The following is a 23,444-nucleotide window of genomic DNA, read 5'->3' as shown; positions in this document are numbered from 1 at the left end:
CCACCTCACAAATGTATTGCCTAATTCTATAATCAAAAGGAATTAGATAGCCAGCCTTTTCACACATGATAAATTCACGTAAACTACAATAAAGTTACATAACATCAAACCTGCCTGTACTTCAATTTGATGTAAGTCTGTTTAGACTTAACATGGTATCATTAGAAAATGTCCGAACTCATTTAACGTCACATAAACTTATCTTGGTGTAAAGTAATTTTGCATGTTTAGTCTTGGCTGTACTCTGAGCTGGTTTTAGGTTGCTGCTACCTGGCTCCATGTATGTGGAACAGACCAGTCTCAGAATGTTTTCAGCTTCTGTCGATACAGTCAGGCACATCACTCCTGACAGACGGGAGACGTCCCAAATGGCACCCTATTCCCTACATAGTGCACTTCTTTTGAACAGAGCCCTATGGGCACTAGTCATAGGTAATGGACTATATATAGGGAATAGGGTGCCATTATGGATTGCAGCCAGGGAGTTCAGCGCTCTCATTCGTCTGAGTGAAGCCATGTCTGGAGTGGAGAGAAGGGGAAAAAAATCCCTCCCCTCCACCCCAGTCTTAAATACCTGGGGTTTGTTTTAGCAACCCCTACTATGTGCAAACTGTAGTTAGGTGCCTTCGCCTTATAAATCTGTCTATGGTGCAGCACTGCTAGACAGACATAGTGTCAGCATAATCCTTGTTAAGACGTCACAGTTTATTGGAAATTAATCATATCTCAAATACTTGGTAAACCTTCTCATCAAGGGCATTGACCGTTCTATGATGATCCTGGAAATTGGAATTGTACTATCAATGAAAGACTTAAAACCTGACATAAAAGTAACTAAATGTGGCTGTAATTGTAGTTAAATTCCAATTACAAACCATTCAGCCTTACTGGGTAATACAGTAGGCTACATGGAGTAGATTAGCTAAACAATATGTTGTTCACATTGCAAAAAAAACTAAACAATTCTCCAGGGAATATTTTTTAAAGGCCTGCTTACATAGTATGACTGCAAAACAACATATATTAAATCAAGTTCTCAAAATGTGTATTTAGCAAAATGGTATAGCATACAACATTACTCCTCTTATTTTATAATGCAACATATTGTGTGGCAATGAAGACCATGGCCTCTGTGATTTATAATCTAGTTGCATTTATTTTAGGCTATTATTATTTTTTAAAGCTCCCAGTATTCCCGAACAAAGGAAAGATCTAGGCTAAGTCTTGTTTACTGGGACCAGCGGGACCAGGGGGGTCATTGTTATGTGTGAAGTGCTACTTTGTTTTCTAATCATGAGTGTTTAATTGGCTTTTGTCATTAACAAGACAATGGCATGCAAATTAATGCACATTTGAAATTGGTAGATTTCACAGGTTTTGTCGTAGTCATATCAAATGGAAAGCTGTAAAAAAAAAAAAAAGTGGACTAACATGCAGATAAACAAATTTACTATAACAAGATCTAATTAGATCTAAGTAAACTGAATTAATATTTAATTGAACAATTGTCCCTTCTTCACCTCATATGAATTTACATTTAGAATGTGTGACATTATATAGGTTAAAATCAATATTCAACACTATTGGTCTGACTTAATTGTGTTTTCAGATATGCTATATTTCACCAAGTTAAAACTTTGACTTAAAACTTTTGAACGTTTTTCGATTGATTTAATATATTTATTGAGCTGCGCATACTGTATTTCCGCATATTGACGCTGTAACTAAATAGTGTTTGTAGTCAAATATAAATGATCTACAATTCTCCAAATAACTGTCCAAAATGATCCATAAATGTACTGTGCATGATAGCTGTCAAGTGATTACGAGCTGCCGTTTGACCAAGCACTAAATTATTTCAACCATTTAATTATTTTTTTGTTTGGTGTGAAGGCAACTTGTTTGTTTTGACAAAGAAAAAAAACGCTAATGAAGGGGGTAGGGAACGTTAAGCCGTGTTTTACGCAGTGAGTAATTGAGCACATTGATTGACGTGTGAGTGCCAAAAGGCGCAGACCCTTTCCGATTGGCCGACGCGCACTTCACAATCTCCTCTTGTTTCCAAGCTGCGCTACTCTAGACAGTTATCTTTGCAGGCGCTTGTGTGAGTCAGTAGCAGCAGAAGGGAACAGAACAGCGGGGCTGCAACAAGAAGGCAGGAGTGGAGTTACACTGAAACCTGAAACTTTCAACTCAGAGAGCATTTATCAACTGGACTCTTTGCGCTTTTCTCCATTTTATTTTTCTCTTGAAGCAGGTCTGTTCTATTCTACAGTGAAAGCTTCATTGTGAGCTGCATTTTACTTTTATTCTGCAGACTCTCCTCTGTTGTGAACAATGAAGTCCATTGAACCATTGTGCCGTTGGAGAATCATCCCTCTGGCTTTGACCATGGCACTGGTGTCTGTGAGCAAAGCCTCTGAGTATGAATACCTGAGCTGGAAATCGGACATGTACAATGGTGGCCGCAGCTATGGCAAGCCTCCTCAGTGTGTGGATATCCCAGAGGACCTGAGGCTGTGTCACAACGTGGGCTACAACCAGATGCTGCTGCCTAACCTACTGGAGCATGAGACTATGGCTGAGGTGAAGCAGCAGGCGGGCAGCTGGGTGCCCCTGGTGCATAAGAGCTGCCACCCGGGTACCCAGGTGTTCCTCTGCTCCCTGTTTGCCCCAGTGTGCCTGGAGCGCCCCATATACCCCTGCCGCTGGCTGTGTGAGGCTGTACGGGACGGCTGCACCCCTATCATGGAGTCGTTCGGCTTCCCCTGGCCTGAGATGCTCACCTGCGACAAGTTTCCTCAGGACGAAGTCTGCATTGCCATGACTGCACCCAATGCCACTGAAGCCACAAAACCCACAGGTAAGGCTATACCTACCTACCTACCTACCTACCTACCTACCTACCTACCTACCTACCTGCAGGCAGTATGCCTGCCATAATATCTAGAATTATAGAATTACATATAGAATCCCATGTCACCAAGTGCCAGTCATGTTTCCATGTGCTAGTCTGGTACCAGATCTGAAACTGAGCCATTGCTTGTCACAATATGTAAAAAGCTGAGGTGTTGGCTAGGAGTTTGTCATCTGTATTGTTGAATGTACATTATGTTCTTCACTTGGAAGCAGTTTTTATTACAAATGATAAAACATGTGATGTATTTTGTGGATGAAGCATGATAATCTGTAATAATCATGATCAAATATCTGTATTTTTTTTTACCATGTATTGCGGAATAGGGCAGGCTCAACAGTATCCTATGGAGCACGCTCAACATAGTATGCTATAGGGCAGGCTCAACATAGTATCCTATAGGGCAGGCTCAACATAGTGTCCTATAGGGCAGGTTCAACATAGTGTCCTATAGGGCAGGCTCAACATAGTGTCCTATAGGGCAGGCTCAACATTGTGTCCTATAGGGCAGGCTCAACATAGTGTCCTATAGGGCAGGCTCAACATAGTGTCCTATAGGGCATACTCAACATAGTGTCCTATAGGGCAGGCTCAACATAGTGTCCTATAGGGCAGGCTCAACATAGTGTCCTATAGGGCAGGCTCAACATAGTATCCTATAGGGCAGGCTCAACATAGTGTCCTATAGGGCAGGCTCAACATAGTGTCCTATAGGGCAGCTCAATAGAGCTGCAGTACTTGACTGAGATAACAAACAGTCACTACTTTGACATAGTGTGAGAATCGACACCCATGCAGTTCTTCAGGCAGCAGAATGTTGTTTCAGGGGTTTGTTGATGTCAAACCTGATGCAAATGAACCATTCCCAACCTTTTGGGGTAATTTTTCCCATGACTGCTTTGATTACCTCTAGATTAGATTATCTAAAAAAAATGTAAGAGCGAGATAGCAAAACCTTTATTTAGTTATTTGAGAGCACGAACAAGACTACGCTGTCTTTACCAAGAGAGAACCTCTCTTTGTATCAAACGTTAAGTTGCTTGCTATTGACAAAGAGAAGTGATGTTGTAATTAATATTGTAGCCTAATACTCCTTTAACAGATGGTAGCAATTTATTTCAAGGTGAAATTTATGAACTGGGAGGCAGTCCAACCACATAACTAATACATCCATTAATTACCATTTTATATTGACGTCTTAACTACTGGCCTCTTCCTTAACCCCCCCCCCCCCAAAAAAAAAAGTCACCAGACAGAAACAACATATATAGTTTAATTTGAATAGCAGAAACAAACGTATACGAATTAGGAAAGAGTGAATACCAGAGCGACAATGATGAGGAGAGAAAAAAAAACAGACTATCAATTCTGCTAATGTAATATACTGTGTTTCAAGGCTACAGTGAACTCCCACAGACATCAGGTCCTTGATGCCTGTCTGCCTATCTGCCTGCAGGGATACTTGGCTCGAGACTGCCACAATCTCACTGGGATTGCGTCCCAACCCTATTTCCTAGTGCACTAATTTTCACCAGGACACATAGGGCTCTGGTTAAAAGTAGTGCACTATATAGGAAATATGGCACCATTTGGGATGCAACCACAGTTTCTGGACTGAGTTATGTTCAGAAGGACTAGAACTACCTACAGATGTAGGATCTTCATTTGATCACTATGTTGTTGCTGATAATTTTCCTGTACAGAAAATGTTAACTTGTCGTGTATTCAAGGTTTAAAAAGGTTTCTAAAGTTTGTAATTTCCACTTTAAAATGTTAGACTTGATTTGCCCCAACGAAAAAAATGTCCAGTCATTATAATCCACATTATAATTTACATTACCTGTTGCTTCAGGATAATTTTCCTGCTGTAGCAAACTGGCTCAAATTAAGATCCTACATCTGTAACAGCTTGGGGCTAACAATAAGTCAGACATGTTTGTATATAAAAAAACATTGAAACATGAGACCAACACTTTACATGTTGTGTTTATATTTTTGTTCAGTGTAAATGCTGCAGCCTTTCACAATCAAAGGACAAGTTTTGTCTAAAATTATTGTTTCTGTCATGGGTTGTAATATTTTATTGCCATGTCAGTGTCCCTGGCAGGAACTAGTAGAATCTCTCTTGGAGCGAGTTGGAAAGGCTGCTCTGCTCTGTTCTAGAGGTGTCCCAGAAGGGGAAGTACAGCCACCTCATGCAGATTTCTCATAAATTAAAAAGGACTTTCCATCATCAACCTCCTTACATTTTGATCTGCGTTGTATATGCAGGCTTCAAAACAATGTTAGCTTAGTGCGAAAACATTTGCTATATTCTGAACATGAATAGCTCCGTCTTACAGCGAACTGATATGGTGACTGGTGATTTTCCAGGTCAGCACCCGATGAAGAGGTCTTTATCGCTCTGTGGTGCTGCAGTTACACAGCACTTACTGTAGATCTGAGGTAGTCCCTCTGTAACTGGGACGTGTTGGGCTGAGGGGGGCCAACATGGTGGTGTGTGTGGGCAGGAGCCCAGCAGCCTGAGAAAAGGCTCCTCTTGGAGCTCGGGGACCACACAGAGATCCACATGCTTTGCCCCAAATGGCACCCTATTCCCTATGTAGTGTACTACTTTTAACTAGGACCCATAGGTCTCTGGTCAAAAGTAGTGCACTACATAGGGAATAGAGTGCCATTTGGAACACAGACTCCAGAGGTCACCTGTTGTCATATGTGTCAGCACTTCCGATAAATAAATCAGAAAGTGTTTGCCCAGTCAGAAGCCCAGCAGGCCACAGAGTCGGTCTTGTTTTAACCCCACTCTTCTCATTACAGGGCCGTTAATGTCTGTGTTGTTCTGCATCTTCATCACTGTTGACTGACAGGAACCTAAAACCCCCGGGAAAATATGTGCTTTTTATTGATGTACGGGGGGGGGGATGCATTTGAATGAATAAACCATCAAATCAAAATTAGGTTAGAAGGTCATGTATTTTGATGTAAGTTATTTAAAGATCCTCTCCACTGCTGACTGCTAAACAAGTATGAAGCTAGTAACAATAGATTTAGAGTATTATTGTTTTTTAAATTGAAAATATAGCCCCTTTGACTCTGTAAACAGTGCTTATTTTCACAAGTGCTTTCCACCTGGGTGTAACTTTCGTAAGCGTTTGTCAAACACACGTAATGGCCAACTGGCAATCACAAAATAACAGGGTAAGTGTGTGTAAATATGTATTTATATTTTACAGATGGTAAACCTCACAGTACTCCAAATGTTATTTTGGGGTTTAGAGCCAAGGTTTGCTAAGCTGTTTAAGAAAGAACAGAACAGTTATTTAATTATTGAATCAATATCATTTTCATTAAATATTCATGAATGTCACTTGACAAAAACCCTATATAGCAAAAACAAAAAAAAAGGCATTTCTGTCCATTGTTGGCCACTACGCAGTTAGAACCGTTCCTTATTTTTAATCATGTCAAAACATTCTAAAATGTTCATATGGAACTTGGCTCCTGTAACTAAAAATACAAGTACATGAAAGCCTGAGTGGAAGACTTTCCAGTTTCAGTCAGTCTTCCCTGTCTTCACAGTCAGTAATGTACCTTCTATAAAAGTCTCAGGTACACGTAACAGTTCATGTGTGTGCATGCGTGTACACACATGCATTTCCACGTGCTTTTACAGTAAAACAGGCCTCCAGGACAGATTGACTCTGTTAGCATAGACTCCGAAGAGATCAAAACTAACCACCAAATAACAATGGAATGATAGTCAGTCTTGGATATTGAGAAGACTACTGATATCCCCTATCATTTCATAAATCTAGCCTATAACGAGCAGCATTGTGTCCTGGAGGCCATAGTTATGACCTGCTATAAAAGCACATGACATTCCAACTGAGGTCAGGTCGGTCAGTTAAGAGTTTTACTGTCAAACAAGAACAAACGTCATTGGAGTTTGGATGAATACGTTTGAGGGGAAAAACACCAGAGCAACTGACAACAGAGTGTACTCAGCACCTCTGACCAGAATGTCAGGTGTCATCTTCACATACTGTAGGTGTTCACATAAGATTTAATCTGCAAGGTTGATTTGAAGCACAGGCAGGGAGATAGGTGGTAAAAGATCAAAAGTGTTACTACCATGGGAAGTGAGCTGATGTTGAGGTAAATAGAGGTGTGAACGATGCTATAATCTGTTAGGGATTCAGTTACTGGCAGCCGTTGTTCCCTTCAGTTTGAATAGTGATTTTAGGGAGAGAAAAAAACTTTCAGTGGTTGAAAAATTCCAGGAACTTTCCCCAAATTTACAGTTCATCCAGAAATTCTGGATGGTGGATACCGGATTTCTTGCTTATTCCCTTCTGATTTAGGGAATCTTCACAGGATTTATTGGAGTTTTCGGAAAGTTACAGGAATTTTGCAACCCTACTCTTGATCCATTTGATCATGGCTGTTACTTGGTTGATTATTGTGACAGTGCTGCATGTCCTGCCCTCTGAAAAGACTCTCTCCTCCCTCCCTTCCACAGGTTACTCCCCCATCTGTCCCCCATGTGACAACGAAATGAAAACAGACATCATTCTAGAGCACATGTGTGCCAGCGAGTTTGGTAAGCGTCTCCTAACCCTAACACTACCATTTTCATTCCATTTGTTAAGCATTTCCTAAAAATACAGAAGGAGAGACATATACACACGCGCACACACACTCACACACAGCATGTTTTCTACTACTATACCTATTGATTGTGTTAGCCAACACAAGAGGTTGCACTCTCCATGGCATAGAAGCCTATACAAATGGAACCACATACGATGGAGAACTACAGTATGTCTATACCTATAGCTCTGGAATTTGCCCCAAATCTAATGAGCCCTCCTTCCCACCTTTGGTCTGCAGCCCCTCAACGTACATTGTAAGATCTTTCCAAAAGCAAGCTTTGAAAAGTTATTAAAGTGACACTCTTGCCAATGTGATTTCTTATTTACATGCATTCCCTGACTCTTGCCATGCTGGTTACAGAAATGAGCTTGGTGCTTTATCCCAGCTATAGATGATGTTCCATAGCACCGCACAGTCATCTCTTTGTATGATCTTAAAAGTGTGGTCTTTAGTGGGTTTATTAAGTCTATTGGAAAGAAAAGCCTCTGAAAAGAAAATAAATTTACTGTAGATTAACAGTTAGAAAATAATAAAAATGGGTCAGTCCCACAATAATTATCATGGTTAGTTTAGAGGATCATGGATTTAGTTCAAACTGACTGTATATTTACAATGTGCAATCTAGATCCATAATTATTATGCATACTTCTATGTCAAAAAATATATACATGTTTCTGCATATCTACGCATACCTCTGTCTGTATCCTCCTGACTGGTTGCTCTTTTTTTTTTTATAAAGTAAATATTCTTCTCTGCATATCTGCTAAAATTTGGGTAAAAGATTGAAAGGAATGTGAATCTTATTCAGTACATTTAGTTATTGCTTTAGTTATTACCAACCTTGGCAGCAGGCATGCCAGCTAAGATAGTTAGACAGGCTAGCAAATCTAACTTGATAGCCTGAAATGGCTTCTTGGCAGCTAGTTATGAGGTTCGGAGATTAGGAACCTATCTGCACTAGCTAAAAGACAACTTTATGAAATTGCTAGGTGACTAGTAGTATTACAGAGAAACAAATATATAAATACAGTGCCTTCGGAAAGTATTCAGACCCCTTGACTTTTTCCACATTTTGTTATGTTACAGCCTTAATCTAAAATTGATTAAATAAATAAAAATCCTCAGCAATCTACACACAATACCCCATAATAGCAAAGTGAAAACAGGTTTCTAGACATTTTTGCAAATGTATTAAAAATATAAACAGAAATGACTTATTTACATAAATATTCAGACTCGAACTTGAGCTCAGGTGCATCCTGTTTCCATTGAGATGTTTCTACAACTTGATTGTTGTCCACCTGTGGTAAATTCAATTGATTGGACTTGATTTGGAAAGGCACACATCTGTATATTTAAAGGTCCCACAGTTGACAGGTCATGTCAGAGCAAAAACCAAGCCAAGATGTCGAAGGAATTGTCCGTAGAGCTCCGAGACAGTATTGTGTCAAGGCAAAGTTCTGGGGAAGGGTACCAAAATAGTATTGAAGGTCCCCAAGAACACAGTGGCCTCCATCGTTCTTAAATGGAAGAATATTGGAACCCCAAAGACTCTTCCTAGAGCTGGCCGTCCGGCCAAACTGAGCAATCGGGGAAGAAGGGCCTTAGTCAGGGAGGTGACCAAGAACCCGATGGTCACTCTGACAGAACTCTAGAGTTCCTCTGTGAAGATGGGAGAACCTTCCAGAAGGACAACAATCTCTGCAGCACCCCACCAATCAGGCCTTTATGGTAGAGTGGCCAGAGAATCCACTCTTCAGTAAAAGGCACATGACAGCCTGCTTGGAGTTTACCAAAAGGCACATAAAGACTCTCAGACCATGAGAAACAAGATTCTCTGGTCTGATGAAACCAAGATTGAACTCTTTGGCCAGAATGCAAAGCTTTACATCTGGAGGAAACCTGGTATCAAACCTGGTATCATGCCCCTATACCCCTATGGGCATGATACCTTTGGATATATTGTGTATGTATGACCATAAACACACTGTTCAAGCACATTTTCAGTAAAGAAATGTTTCATGTTCCATCCAGCTTTGACAAACATTTCACCATGTCTACTATCTGACAGTACTCAGGGTAATTGTTCTTTCTGAGTATAACAATGCTGGGATTAGTGTGTGAAATTGAAAACATTTACAATTTGTATACTCCTGGGGATCATTCCTTCAGACATAATGGATTGATCTACCAACTGACCACCAAGTAAACGAATGTGAACGTTCTAGAGAAAAATCTCCTCTTGGGGGTTACTACTACCAATTAACCTTGTTTTTTTGGCCATGTGCTTGATTCTCACAAAGTTACATATAGACTGGAAAAAGTTACTGCCTTAATCCGCTAGAAAAACAGAGCTTTGGAGTTTGTATTACTCTTTTAAATGCTAATATTCTGTAACTAATGAATTGGAGCCCTAAAGTCTTTATTTAGGAGGTATTTAAAGGAGGTGTCAGCAGGGTTGCAAGTTAAAGCTTAATTCCTATTGGTCCAAATCTCAGTCTCTGTCACAGGGGACTGATGTCACATGTATGGGAATGTCTTTCTGCTTGTCTGGTGGCTTGACAGCCCATCCCATCCACAGTGTGCCAATGCAGTGTAGCAACAACTTAGAATGTTTTGTTTTTCTATGCAATTAAAATGCATTGATAGTTTCTCGCATGCAGGGACACTGTTGATTCAGCACACCTTGAGGCAGTGATTGTATGCAATGAGAATGTGCACACGTTTATGTGATGCTGTGCCTTATTTTAAATTGGTAGAAGCTGGCCTCCAAGTTTTTGGTGGTTTCCAAATCCATTCCAACCGCCAGACCTTGGGAAGATGGACTTTCTGCACATCTTCTTTCAAAGTTGTTCTCAGGGAAAGCTAATACCCAAAGTTATGTGCAGCATTTTAAATTAATTGTCCCATTCTTACACTGTAATGATGAGCCTCACTTTTCTGTTCTCAGAAACTTCCCTGGTTTGCCAAATGAAAGTGGCACGTTGGTCTGTTTCATCTCTGATTAAGACAGATGTTGTTTTGTTTCCTTGTCATAATGTCTTTAACGCTTGACGTCTGAGCTTATCCAGGCAGGCTGAGCATGGCCTTTGACAATGACTGTTAAATTAGACTTTTATTGCATCCATTAGACCCAATCACTGCAGGATTGGCCCACAAAGGGAGAGTCCCAACTCCCATGAGAAAAAAAGGGTCTGTGTCCAAAATTACTCCCTATTCCCTATATAGTGCACTATTTTTGACCAGGGCTCATATGGTTCTGGTCAAAAGTAGTTCACTATGTAGGGACTAGAGTGAGATTTGGGATAGAGCCAGGGGCTGCTCTGCTTGCTGTGTGGCAATGCCATGGGCTATAGTGGTGGGTTTGCTTTGCTGTACCAGTTGGGCAACATGTAAACAAGACATGTTTATGCTAGATGTTCTAATTGGCTAAAGAAATGAGAGAAGAGGTTTCTAAAATGGCTGCCACAGGTTAATCAATAACTGAAGCATAACCTATGCTTTTAACTTGACACACAACTGCGGGACTAACATTTGGTTATGTTTTTTTATGAAGCAGTACTGTTGAGCAAATTCTATTATTTTACATTGTAGTGGTGCAAAAATGTGAGTCAATATTTGTCTGAAAGGTTTCTCTTCTTATTTTGTCCTAAAACTCATGCAAGGATGGGCTTAACTCAAAAACAACTATTATATGGTGTGAAAGATCTGTCATTAATGTTGTGAGAGGAGAGAGAAAAGGGTGAAATGTGAAAGCAATTATGACATGATTTTATAAAGATCCGTTTTTACCTTAACAAAGCATCTGGTCACATGACTCATGAGCCAATCTATTGTTATGCTTTCATTACAGCACTTTTGGTCAGACCAAAATGAGTCAGAGGGATATCTTATAATAGATAAGATAAGATAAGATAAGTAAAGAGCACTAGTCTAGACTTTCACTATGCAATATCCTGCCTACTTTGCAAGCAAGAGATGCTGAATGTACTTTTTATCACTAATATTCACATGGGTATATAGACATACATTTACATGTACAGTTTAACTGTAGCAGCAATGGCATAATCTTAGTCAAAATGCACCTATACCAGGCCTAACATCAGACTGTGTGGTTGAAAGGCTACCTCAGTCAGGGCAGTTAGCTGGAGGAATCTGTGACTTACATAGAAGTCAGTTTTATTCATCTGCGGAGACTAATCATGTCAGAAATTTGCCTCCGCTGGCACAGAATTAGCATTTTTTTTCACTCACTAAAACGCTCAGTTCCTGGAAAGATCTCATTGCGAAAGGTCTGTTCTCATTTAACAGAACCCATGTTAACAGAATCCAGTGTGAAACCCATACGGAAAAAAATACATATACAGTGCTTTCAGAAAGTATTCATACCCCTTGACCCATTCCACATTTTTTTGTGTTAAAGCTTGAATTCAAAACAGATCCAATATTTTTTTTGCTAACATATCTACACACAATACCCCGTAAGTGAAAACATGATTTTAGGCATTTTAGAAAATATATTGAAAATGAAATACAGAAATATCTTATTTACATAAGTATTCACACCCAAATCAATACTTTGTAGAAGCATCTTTGGCTGCAATTACAGCTGTGAGTCTTCGTGGGTACATCTCTAAGAGCTTTCCACACCTGGATTGTGCAACCTTTGCCCATTATTATTTTAATATTTCTTCAAGCTCTGTCAAATTGGTTGTTGATCATTGCTAGACAACCATTTTCAGGTCTTGCCAGAGATTTTCAAGTAGATTTTAGTCAAAACTGCAACTAAGGAATATTCACTGTCTTCTTAGTAAGAAACTCCAGTGTAGATTTGGCTTAGTGTTTTAGGTTATTGTCCTGATGAAATGTAAATTCATCTCCTAGTGTCTGGTGGAAAGCAGACTGAACCAGGTTTTGCTCCCAGATTTTGCCTGTGCTTAGCTCCATTTCTTTTCTATTTTATCCTGAAAAACTCCCCAGTCCTTAACGATTAGAAGCATACCCATAACATGATGCAGCTACCACTATGCTTGATGCTTGAAAGTATGAAGAGTAGAACTCAGTAATGTGTTGTATTGGGTTTGCCCCAAACATAACACCTTTGTATTCAGGACACAAAGCGAATTGCTTTGACAAATGTTTTGCAGTATTACTTTAGTGCTTTGGTGCAAACAGGGTGCAAGTTTTGGAATATTTGTATTATGTACAGACTTCCTCCTTTTCACTCTGTTAATTAAGTTGGCATTGCAGAGTAACTACAATGTATTTGATCCATCCTCAGTTTTCTCCTATCAAGCCATTCAACTCTGTAACTGTTTTAAAGTCACCATTGGTTTTCTTCGTCTCCGGCAACTGAGTTAGGAAGGACACCTGTATTTCTGTAGTGACTGGCTGTATTGATACACCATTCAAAGTGTAATTAATAACTGCACCATGCTCAAATGGATATTCAATGTCTGAGTTTGTCTTTGTGGTTGAATCTGTATTTAAAATTAACTGCTCGACTGAGGGACCTTACAGATAATTGTATGCGTGGGATACAGAGATGAGGTAGTCATTAAAAAAAATAATGTTAAACACTATTATTGCACACAGAGTGAGTCCATTTAACTTATTATGTGACTTGTTAAGCAACTTTGTACTTCTGAACTTATTTAGGCTTGCCATAGCAAAGGGGTTGAATACTGATTGACTCAAGACATTTCAGATGTTCATTTTTTATTCATTTGTAAAATGTCAATGTTTTTTGCCCGCACTACAGACAGCTATATCGGTCCACTAATAAAGGACTAGTAAAGGACCAGTGCACTACTTTTGTGAGAGAAAGAAACCAATTTGTTTCCTTTGTATTATTCAAGTATACCGATTTTTCAGGAGGTGCTGCAGCACCCTCAGCACCCCTACTTCTCGGAGCTATGCTGTTACGTGAACTGAATTCTCATTTTAATATGGTAAAACTATTCATTTTTAAATATGTATTGCAAAAGAAACATCTAAAAGTAATAGTGTAAAAGCAGGTGAGCTGGTTCTACTCTTTTTGGCCATTTTCTGGTGTTTTGTGTTGAAAAACTGTACAATTATATATATTTTTTAATGAATCTTACATTCAATCGCCCCTCCCTGTTGCACACAACAAGCTTCCTTTCCCCCTGTCACACGGGGATTCATGGCTGATTTAACTACTAATTACCAGCTGGAGAGCCGTTACTAATGCTCCATAAGACAGCTAACCATTCGCTGTAGAGCCGTATACTACTACTCATTGGAAGCACACGACGTAGACCTACACTTTGAGCGTTGTACAATGAATAGTATTTTAACCTCTTGAGATGGGGAAAACATGTTTTTTTTTTTATGAAGTTGAACATGTGCTCTTTATGACAGAAGAAACAAAATTAGGTGAAATCAAAAGTATATATATTTTTTCTAAAGGGAAGAGAGGCTTATTACTATTGTGTGCCATTGTTTGAAGTCATGAATAATAGCTTCCTTCCCAATCTCGCAATCACATTTTGACATTCTCAGGCAAGTTTAGCTAAATAAAGTAGGAATATTTTAAGGTGAAAGCTTTTCATGCTTTTTGGTTGGATACAGGACAATCTGGCAGAGAAAGTATACATGTGTTTGTAAAAGACATGGAGGAATAGAAATGTGCTGGTTTTTAAGTAGAAGGGTTGTTTCTTGAAAGTCTGCTTGACCATATGCACTGTACAGTGACCCAAGTATTTGTTTATCTCTGAATAACTGAACTGTATTTTTAGCTTCGGTCCAATTAAAGAGTGAATATAAAGACAAACAACAAAATCCACAGTTCAGTTAACCAAACGTTATGTGTTGGGTGATCATGATCAACCATGAGGAAATGAACATATTTCAAATGCAATTGGAGATAGCCATCTAGCTAGCTAAACTCCTCCCAGTCCCTTGTTCCTCAGATATCCTGATTAATATATTTCTAAACATCAGTGCTGTCTACTCTGCTGATGGTTTTATGGTACATCCCACTCAACACTTTGTTCCCAACATGATTTATCTCCATACTTAAACTTTTATTACCACAGCTCTTTGTTACACAACTCCAGAACACTTATATTTAAAACCCACCATGCCCTACTTCTGACAGCTGGCTTTCACTCTGGTGGTATAGGTAATTGCACCATCCATTCCTCCCCATGCTAATGGAATAAACGAAAGTACAGCAGCCCCGGCCCTGATCTAGACTGATCAGGGCCCATACAAGCCAGGTGAAAAGGAGTGAACTATGTAAGGAATAGAGTGTAATTTGGGACGTGGGGCAGACAGGTTCCATGGTTGTGAATGGCCGAGGGCTGTGTTATTCCATGGTTGTGAATGGGCCCATGCCCAACTTACCCGCTCCTGCTGGGTTTATGACACCATCTTAGCTGTCTGAAAGCCTGTCTCTAAACCAGAAGATGAAATCAGGTCAAGGGTCAGGGACAAAGGTTACAGCCTAGATGCCCACAAACTTTACAGCATAGCCGATTGATAGAGAGTTTGAGTGCTTCAATTTGTCCAAACCTGAGACCAACGACAGATGGAGATAACATTGAAGATAGAATGAGAGATGAAGTGCAGTGTTTATGCAGTGTTTCCTATTTTCTCTCTGGTAACTTTGAATGCTTGAGAAATTATTGTAACGCTCGTGTCAGATGATAGTTTGGGGTGAATAGTTTACCGAAACAGGGGCCCAGAATATTAGATTAAATAGTAACATGAATTCTAGTTTAACTGCCCCGAAGGCACTACTGATCAATGACTGAGCCTTTCTCCTGAGCAGTTAAAACCATAACCTACCTGGTCAGACACTGTGCTGTACACTTTGGCCAGGGAGATATGCACACAAGCAACACAAGGTGCAAAGAAAGTTCAGCACAGAGTTTAAGCTGGATTTATCCAGATAAAGTGGTTTCAGGGGTGGGCCAGACCTTATCTTTTATGACTCGCCAATTATGAAAGCTGCCAATTTTGATTTCATTTAACACTAAGCCCTCCTCACAGAGACTTTTCATGGACCAGAGATGGAGGATAAAGGTCCTAATCCCGACCATGTGCACTGTTAATACCTGGAAAACCACTGGGACTGTTCTTTTTCTAACACTTTAATTGGCAATGGGAAGATAGAGGGGCAACAGATGAACCCTAAAACATGGTACCTATAGTTCATGTAGAAGCCTATTACGAGTTCAGATATAGTAGTCTATATTAGCTATTGAATGCATATTATGGTGCATATTATGGTGCATTTTAAGTAGGGGCCTATATTTAGAGTTCAGATATATAGTAGTAGCCTATATTTCCTACACCAGTCTTTACCCCTATCTGTAAGCTACACTGATAATAATGTATGTTGTTTTCGTTAAGTATTCTTATTTTTTTATCAGATTTTCAAAGACAGATCAGCCAGCACCACATCTCGAGCAGCAGCCAGTTTACCAAGTGCAGGAGCAAATCCTTGTATTAAAAGATCACAAGATGGTCATTAATCCTGCCTGTAGATCAATGGAGTGGAATCACAGCAATGTGCCATACATTCCCCTTATTGCCATGCACTGAAGTCACCTGCACTCATGCAGTAGCCTGCTTTACTGTGTGGGGAGATGAAGAGGTAGGCCTATACCCATAGAGGCTGAGTCTACATTTTATTTATGTTATTTAACTAGGCAAGTCAGTTAAGAACAAATTCTTATTTACAATGAGAGCCTACCCTGGCCAAACCCTAACAACACTGGGCCGTATGGGACTCCCAATCACAGCCAGTTGTGAGACAGCCTGGAATTGAACCAGGGACTGTAGTGACACCTCTAGCACTGAGATACAGTGCCTTAGACCGCTGCGCCATTCGGGAGCCCAAATGTCACTCTATGTGCCCTGGTCAAAAGTAGTGCACTATACAGGGAATAGGGTGCCATTTGAGATACAGGAATAGATGCTGAGATTTGGACCACCATGGGGTTGACTCGTGCACCATTTCAGAAGGGGAGGTGGAGGAAACAAAGAGATTAGCAGGTTAAATAGAGTTTAGTGAAAGATCAGACAGATTAAGCGAAATCAGAGACCCGGTGTGGGATTTGGAGAGATAAAAGTACAAAAAAAAAAAAAAAAAAAAGATTATTGAGACATTTGGTGGGTGTAAAATTGTGGCAATACATGGCCACATATCAAGAAATGATGAAAGGCAAGGTTACAATGTACTACAGCATCAAATGTTTCACTTTCTTTCAGTGACAATCAGTGGTGATATTGCAGTGGTAGTAGTGGTATTGAACATAAGGGTAGGGTTAGGGTTGCAACGTTCCAGCAGCTTTCCCAAAATGTCCAGGTCTTCCAGAAAACCTGGTTGGAAGATTCCTAGAATCGAAAGTAATAAGCAGGAAATCTGGAATCTTCCAACTATGATAAAAAAAAGATACAACTTTTTTTTTGTGTGAATTTAGAATCATTTTTCAACCCTATGTGTTGCATTTTACAAATATTTGAAGATCATTAATCTCCCTCAATATATCTCAAGTCTAGCTCAGGGAGTAGGGATCCTTCACTAAAACCAATGAGCTAGATAGGGGGTATTGAGGGGAACAAAACCCCAGTCCTTGTTACATCTGGAGGGGCACAGGGGAATTTGAACATTCCTGTCCATTGAACGCATTTGTATTTATTTAACTAGGCAAGTCAGTTAAGAACAAATTCTTATTTTACAATGACGGCCTACCTCGGCCAAACCCTCCCATAACCACACTAGGCCACTTGTTCATCAGCCTATGGGACTCCCGATCACAGACAGTTTTGATACAGCCCAGGATCAAACCAGGGTATGTAGTGACGCCTCTTGCACTGAGACGCAGTGCCTTAGACCGCTGCGCAACTCGGGAGCCCAATGAAAAGAATAGCCAATGTAGACAGATCAGTTTCCCATAGAGATGGGATATGTTACACATTTTCAAATCGTATGACATGTTATGAATTCTAGCTAGCTGGCTAACATTAGCTATGCTATGGGTTAGGTTTAAGGTTAGGGTTGAGGTTAGGAGTCAGGTTAAAGGGTTAAGGTTAGGGAAAGTTTATCAAAAAGGGTTATGGTTAGGGTAAGGGTTAGATAAAAGGGTTATGGTTAGGGGAAGGGTTAGCTAAGATGCTAAGTAGTTACTACTTTTTAGCTACTTTGTAAGTAGTTGAAAAGTTGCTAAAATTGTCCGCAATGAGATTCAAACTTGCAACCTTTGGGTTGCTAGGCGTTCGTGTGATAGGGTTAGGGGAAGGGTTAGCTAACATCCCATACGTCTAGCAAAGTGGCTAGACGGTTGCTAGACGTTTGTGTTATACGCCTACCCATCCACTCCGACCAACCACTCTACTTTCGTTCTTACCTTAAGTAACCATCTGTCTTATGTACCCATACATAACATATCATACTAATTTGATTGTCCCGGATTTACATTTACTATGTTACGTCTAGTCTATGAGACCAGGCTGCTTTATTTAATGGTCCTTGGTGTCTGGGGCCTAGCTATCTAACCACTGATAACCTCTGCTCTGCCACCCAACCTTTCGGCTTGCTGTCCTGTCACAGAGCCCCTGGCCCTTGCACAATGCGTACACAGGGATTATATGATTGTCATTCTGTTCTGACATTAAATATTAACATGGCTAAAAAGAAAAGTGCCTCAGGCTAACCCTAGATATGATTCAACATTCTGAGCTAGCCCACAAGCTAAGTATTTACCGTAACATATAAAAGAATAGACATGTTAATGTTTTTAACAACGCCTTCTTTATTTTGACGTCTATTTGATTGTAGCCATCAAGACCAAGATCAAGGAGGTGAGACGGGAAGGAACGGACCGCAAGGTGATTCTGCAGAAAAGGAAGAAGCCGTTGAAACTGGGCCACCTGAAGAAGAAAGACCTAAAGAATCTGGTTCTGTACCTGAAGAACGGAGCCGACTGCCCCTGCCAGCAGCTGGACAACCTGGGCAACACCTACCTGATCATGGGCCGCAAGGTGGACAAGCAGTTCCTCCTGACGGGCATCCACAAGTGGGACAAGTCCAGCAAAGAGTTCAAAAAGGCCATCAAGAAACTCAAGACCCACAAGTGTCCAGCTTTCGAGAATGTCTTCAAATAATCAGACCAAGCCTTTCTAGAAGCATCTCATCATCATGCTACAGAAGAACTTGCACAACCAAACAACCCACCTTTGTTTAGCTTTTTATTGTTTTTGTTTATACATCTATATATATCTCTTTGTATATTTACAGACCTGCTTTGAATTTCCTGTCGTCCATTTTCCAGTTAAGCAGTGTGATCATTGAGACCCGGTGGGTTTCCAGTTATCTGAAAAAGTAAATGACACTGCACCCCCCTCCTCCTGTACTGAAAGCGTTTCCACTTTTGTATGTAGATATTTGTGTTACACACTCCCTGAATGTGCAGTAAAAAGACCACAATTCAGTGAGTTCTGCTGAAATGGATGGACTTGCTCCTATTGCTCTGAACATGTATTAGTAGATCATAGATTTTACAATTAGATCAGATTGAATCGATCATACAGAATCAACAATTACTTGTATTTTAGCTTTAAAAGCCACATCATAGATAAGGTCATTGAATAACTTGTTGACAATAGTATGATAGTGTGTTTTCACCGGATTGTCTCATCCAAATAATGACTGCACTACAGTTGATTTTAAGAATTTCATCCTCTCTTCAGTTGCCTCTTTTGTTTCACATTTTCTTTGACTTGAAAAAGATATATACATATGTTAATCCAATCAATTCCAGTACATCAACTGCATCATCTGAGTCAAAATAACTTTTGCCTAATGGTACAAGTGTATGGAATGTACTTTGATGCAGTATGCATTGTTCAGTATTTCAATTAAAATGCAAATCATTTTCTTGAGTGGTTGCTCCGGTATATAGTAGAATAGTAGAATAATGAAATCCCTTGCATTTGTATATGATGTCAGATAATATTTGACCAAAGTTTTGTTTGTTTTTCGTTAATGCAGTCTTAAATTGCTACCCCTCTAGATTGACGTTCATTAAGTTTGTGACAACTTTGTGTAGCCTCACATTTTGAAAGTGCTAACAGTGGATTGACAAATCTGTATTTTGATTGTTTCGTTCAGTATTGCTGATCCATCTTAGCACTATCACGTTCAATGACTGAAAATGTGAATTCCTGCAGTGTATTTCTGCCCCTTGTTATGTACATACACATTTTACATAAATATAGAAAACAATGAAGAGTTGTCTGGAATCTTTTTTCCATTTCACATTGTGTGACCTATACCATTTTTGTAGAGATATCACTCCCAGTCTTGTTTGCTCTCAGTCAGTTGAAGGAAGTACCAAGTGTGGCTTGAATTACAATGATACCCATGGCTTATACTCATACACCACAGAAATAAAATGGGTAATCACATTCAGGGCACGGTACTACACAGTTAATTGTATGGAATGTCAGCTTCCTGCGTGTAATGTCCATAATGATTTTCAAACCTCCATACTATTTGCACATGTTAGGAATTCTTGGCTTTGCCTTTACAACTTGTGATTTTTTTTCAAAGTTATTATGATACCTTAGGCCTGCATTTAGACCATGGTACGATCTAAAACTTCCAAAGGGCGCTGCTCCGTGGCGACCTGCAGCTTGTGTGTTGTGTTTGGCGTTTTGTTCATGTATGCACAGAGCTGCAAACAACATTTCCCCATGGGGATGATAGTCATTGTCTTATCTTAAAAAGCTGACACACTGACACAAACCTGTGCCATCAACTCCTCTGCCACATACTATATGCATCATGTACACAATGGGTTAACATACTGTACTTTAGTTTTAATGCTAGTTAAACCTAATTGTCACGGATTTACAGCTTCTTCAAGTAAAATTAGTTACACTTCACGAGGAAGACCTCAGACTTTTGGCATTGACGCTGCTCTTAAAAGTACAATAAGTGAGGAAGTCTTAACATTCAGTAAACTTTAATTTTCCGCTTTGCTGATGATGTGATACACGTTGTCTGACGCTGTAAAAACAGCAACTGGAGATCCTGTGCCAGACGGAATAGCTTGTAGGAGTTCAAAGTCAGTCCTCATCATGAAATGCAGGACATGGCTGTCAAACAGATTGGAGTAGTTCTTGGTGAAGCCAATTTTTACATCTTCATATTTATGGAAAGACTGGATCTCTCATGCATGCTGTTTTTATTACTTTTCTTCAGACCATATTCTACAGACAACACAGATTCTTGTCTTGACGTCTTACCATTCCACTAACATTCAGTGTGGTTTCACAGGCTGCTGGTAGCTTGGTATGTCATGTCTTGGTATATTATGATAAATTAATTGAGATTGACATCATTAACAACGTATGTTGACAGTGAAATGCTATCTTAAGCAGAGGAAGGCAGCAATGTCCAATTAATTGTCGAAATGATTTGTTTGCAGAATATTTAGCTTACTCTGCATGTTTCCCATGGTGCAAGATCATTCCACTCAACACCTAATATTTATATAGTTCTTAACTCCATTCTTTAACTTTAGATTTGTGTATTGTTGTGACTTGTTAGATATTACTGCACTGTTGGAGCTAGCAACACAAGCATTTCGCTACACCCGCAATAACATCTGCTAAATATGTGTATGTGACCAATAAAATTGAATTTTATTTTATTTTGATTTTGAACAATAGCATAACATCTGAACACATTCACGGTAGGCCTACACTGTTGATATCGAAGTAAACCAGTCTTAGAAGAAACATTCATCATTTCATGCTACAATACTAGAGATTTGAATAGATCATGTTATAATGTTTTAAATATCTCACTACCATCAAATTGATCATGTCATATTCATGTGAATAAACAACAAAACAACAAACCATTTTGTTGTCCATAGCTTAAAAAAAAGGCTTGTTAAGAGAACCCTGGGAATATTAAACAGAGATGGGCCTGCCCTGCACCCATCTGGTTTTAGTAATGGTTTGGTATTGGGAAATACATCTCAGATGTGGACTTTCTAATCATTACTTCAGCTGTCTTCAAAAGCCCCCCCCCCCCCCCCCCCAAAAAAAAAAAGCACTGAGCCAGGATACAGCTTTACTTTATTAAGGGATGATCTGTATAAGAACCTCCTCCATGATCCCATGCACAATAGAAATCTCACAAGGGTAGAATTGTTAGAAAATCAAATAATGGGCCAGATTTAAACACTGCATTCATTGAATGGGAAATCTGGATCAAAGATGAAAAACTATTTGATAAGGCCTGCCCACTTACGAAGTAGATCATTCGGGACAAGCATACAAATTTCAGAATCATTCTCGATCATTTTCTGATTTCAGGCCATTGGACCATCTGCAACTGACTGTGTGTGTGTGTGTGACTGTAGACTGGCTCAATATCATGGGTCAGTGTTGATGCCCTTCATGGTTATCTATTGTTATAGTATGTACCTGCTTATCTTCACGCTAAGACACATGGCCTGGGTTAGAGGAGTCATACTGATTACATGGATTTATTAGACTTTTTAAATGTTGATGTTCCAAAGGTCTGCATCAGTGGCTTGGAAGCTATGTGTCGAAGCCAGGAGCTGATAAATGTGTTTATGTTAATCAATGGTCATCTACCGTGAGACTGGCAGTTATTTGCTTGACAATCACCGGCTGACAACATTTTGTGACTGCCTCAGCCCTAGTGTAGACAAAGAAGAGCTCTCCAGTAGGTGTACCAAAACATTCAAGGGCCATTTTCTCACAAGTTTATCAACTTTCAAAGCATAATTACTTTCCCATTGTTCCTCATTTGTAGTGTATGATATACCATTTTCTAGCTCATATTTGAATCTCTCATTTTATCCAATATAAAAAACGATTTTACAAATGTTGCTACATAAGACTGAATCGAGCTGGTCAGTCACATTAATTCACTGTATTTTTTTAAATAATAAACAAAATATGAAGGGGGGGGGGGGGGGCGGGCTTCCTTTTCATGGCATAGAATTGTACCATTTGGAGAGGTGTCCAGGCTGCACATTTAGGAAAAAATTTGCCCTATTCGCCACATCTGTACCCTTTTGAACATTACTATCTGTGGATTTCAGGATGCAACTCAACGCCCCAACGTTAACTGCAGGAAACCATAAAGTGTTATTTAGACTAACAGTGAAAATATTTGGCAGCAAATGGGTCGTTGTAACGTAAGAGTGTTTTTCTCTTTCCTTTACCAGGTCGAAATGTGTTTTATGGATCTTTGAACCTAGGCTAAGCCTGGAGGTTTAAAAAAAAAATGAGGCACAGTTCTATGATCTTAATCCACGTACGGGCCTTCAAAGGCATCAAAACCATTCCCTTAACTCCAGTAAAAAACATCCTTTGTGTTTAATGGTATAGCTGTATTCTCTTGTTTTATGGAGCCCCATCAGTAGCCAGCAACATAAAAGGGTCATTTTAGGTGTTTGGAGTAGGCACCCATCCATGATAAAAGCACCCATAAAACAAACTACACCAAGACATTTGAGTCAAGAGAGGGATTCATGCTGAACGGTAAATCCTCCAAATGTTTTCCATAGTACTTACATTTCCAATAAATATGAATTATAGCCTGTTGGTTAATAGTAGTCTCCTGATATTTCTGTAACTTTTGTTGTTCTTTTCTTGCAGTTGAACAACACCTTTCAACAGCCAAGGACCATACATAATATACTGTACATGTTCCAATGAACAACAAGCTTCAATAGATGTGGTGGACCGTGTCCATTGCTTGGCCCACCTGGCATGAAAACCTCTCACGAGAACCGTGTTGCACAATCCAAAACATTGTGTTACATGTACTGTAATAGCTACCCACTGGGCA

The 23,444-nt window shown here is 39.6% G+C and overlaps 1 protein-coding gene across 1 annotated transcript; it reads left to right on the top strand.

Annotated features, from left to right (window-relative positions):
* The first annotated feature begins 2,079 nt into the window (after positions 1 to 2,079).
* Positions 2,080 to 19,835, top strand: sfrp1a (secreted frizzled-related protein 1a). The gene is made up of 3 exons (XM_021606385.2): positions 2,080 to 2,863; positions 7,437 to 7,517; positions 18,384 to 19,835. The coding sequence occupies exons 1-3, from the start codon at positions 2,338 to 2,340 to the stop codon at positions 18,707 to 18,709; spliced, it is 933 nt and encodes a 310-aa protein (XP_021462060.2). The 5' UTR covers positions 2,080 to 2,337; the 3' UTR covers positions 18,710 to 19,835.
* The last annotated feature ends 3,609 nt before the right edge of the window (positions 19,836 to 23,444 follow it).

The sequence above is a fragment of the Oncorhynchus mykiss genome, chromosome 6 (genome assembly GCF_013265735.2).
Source record: "Oncorhynchus mykiss isolate Arlee chromosome 6, USDA_OmykA_1.1, whole genome shotgun sequence".
NCBI lineage: Eukaryota > Metazoa > Chordata > Actinopteri > Salmoniformes > Salmonidae > Oncorhynchus > Oncorhynchus mykiss.
Note: the sequence above shows the minus strand (reverse complement) of the source record. Positions and strands in the feature narration are given on the sequence as shown.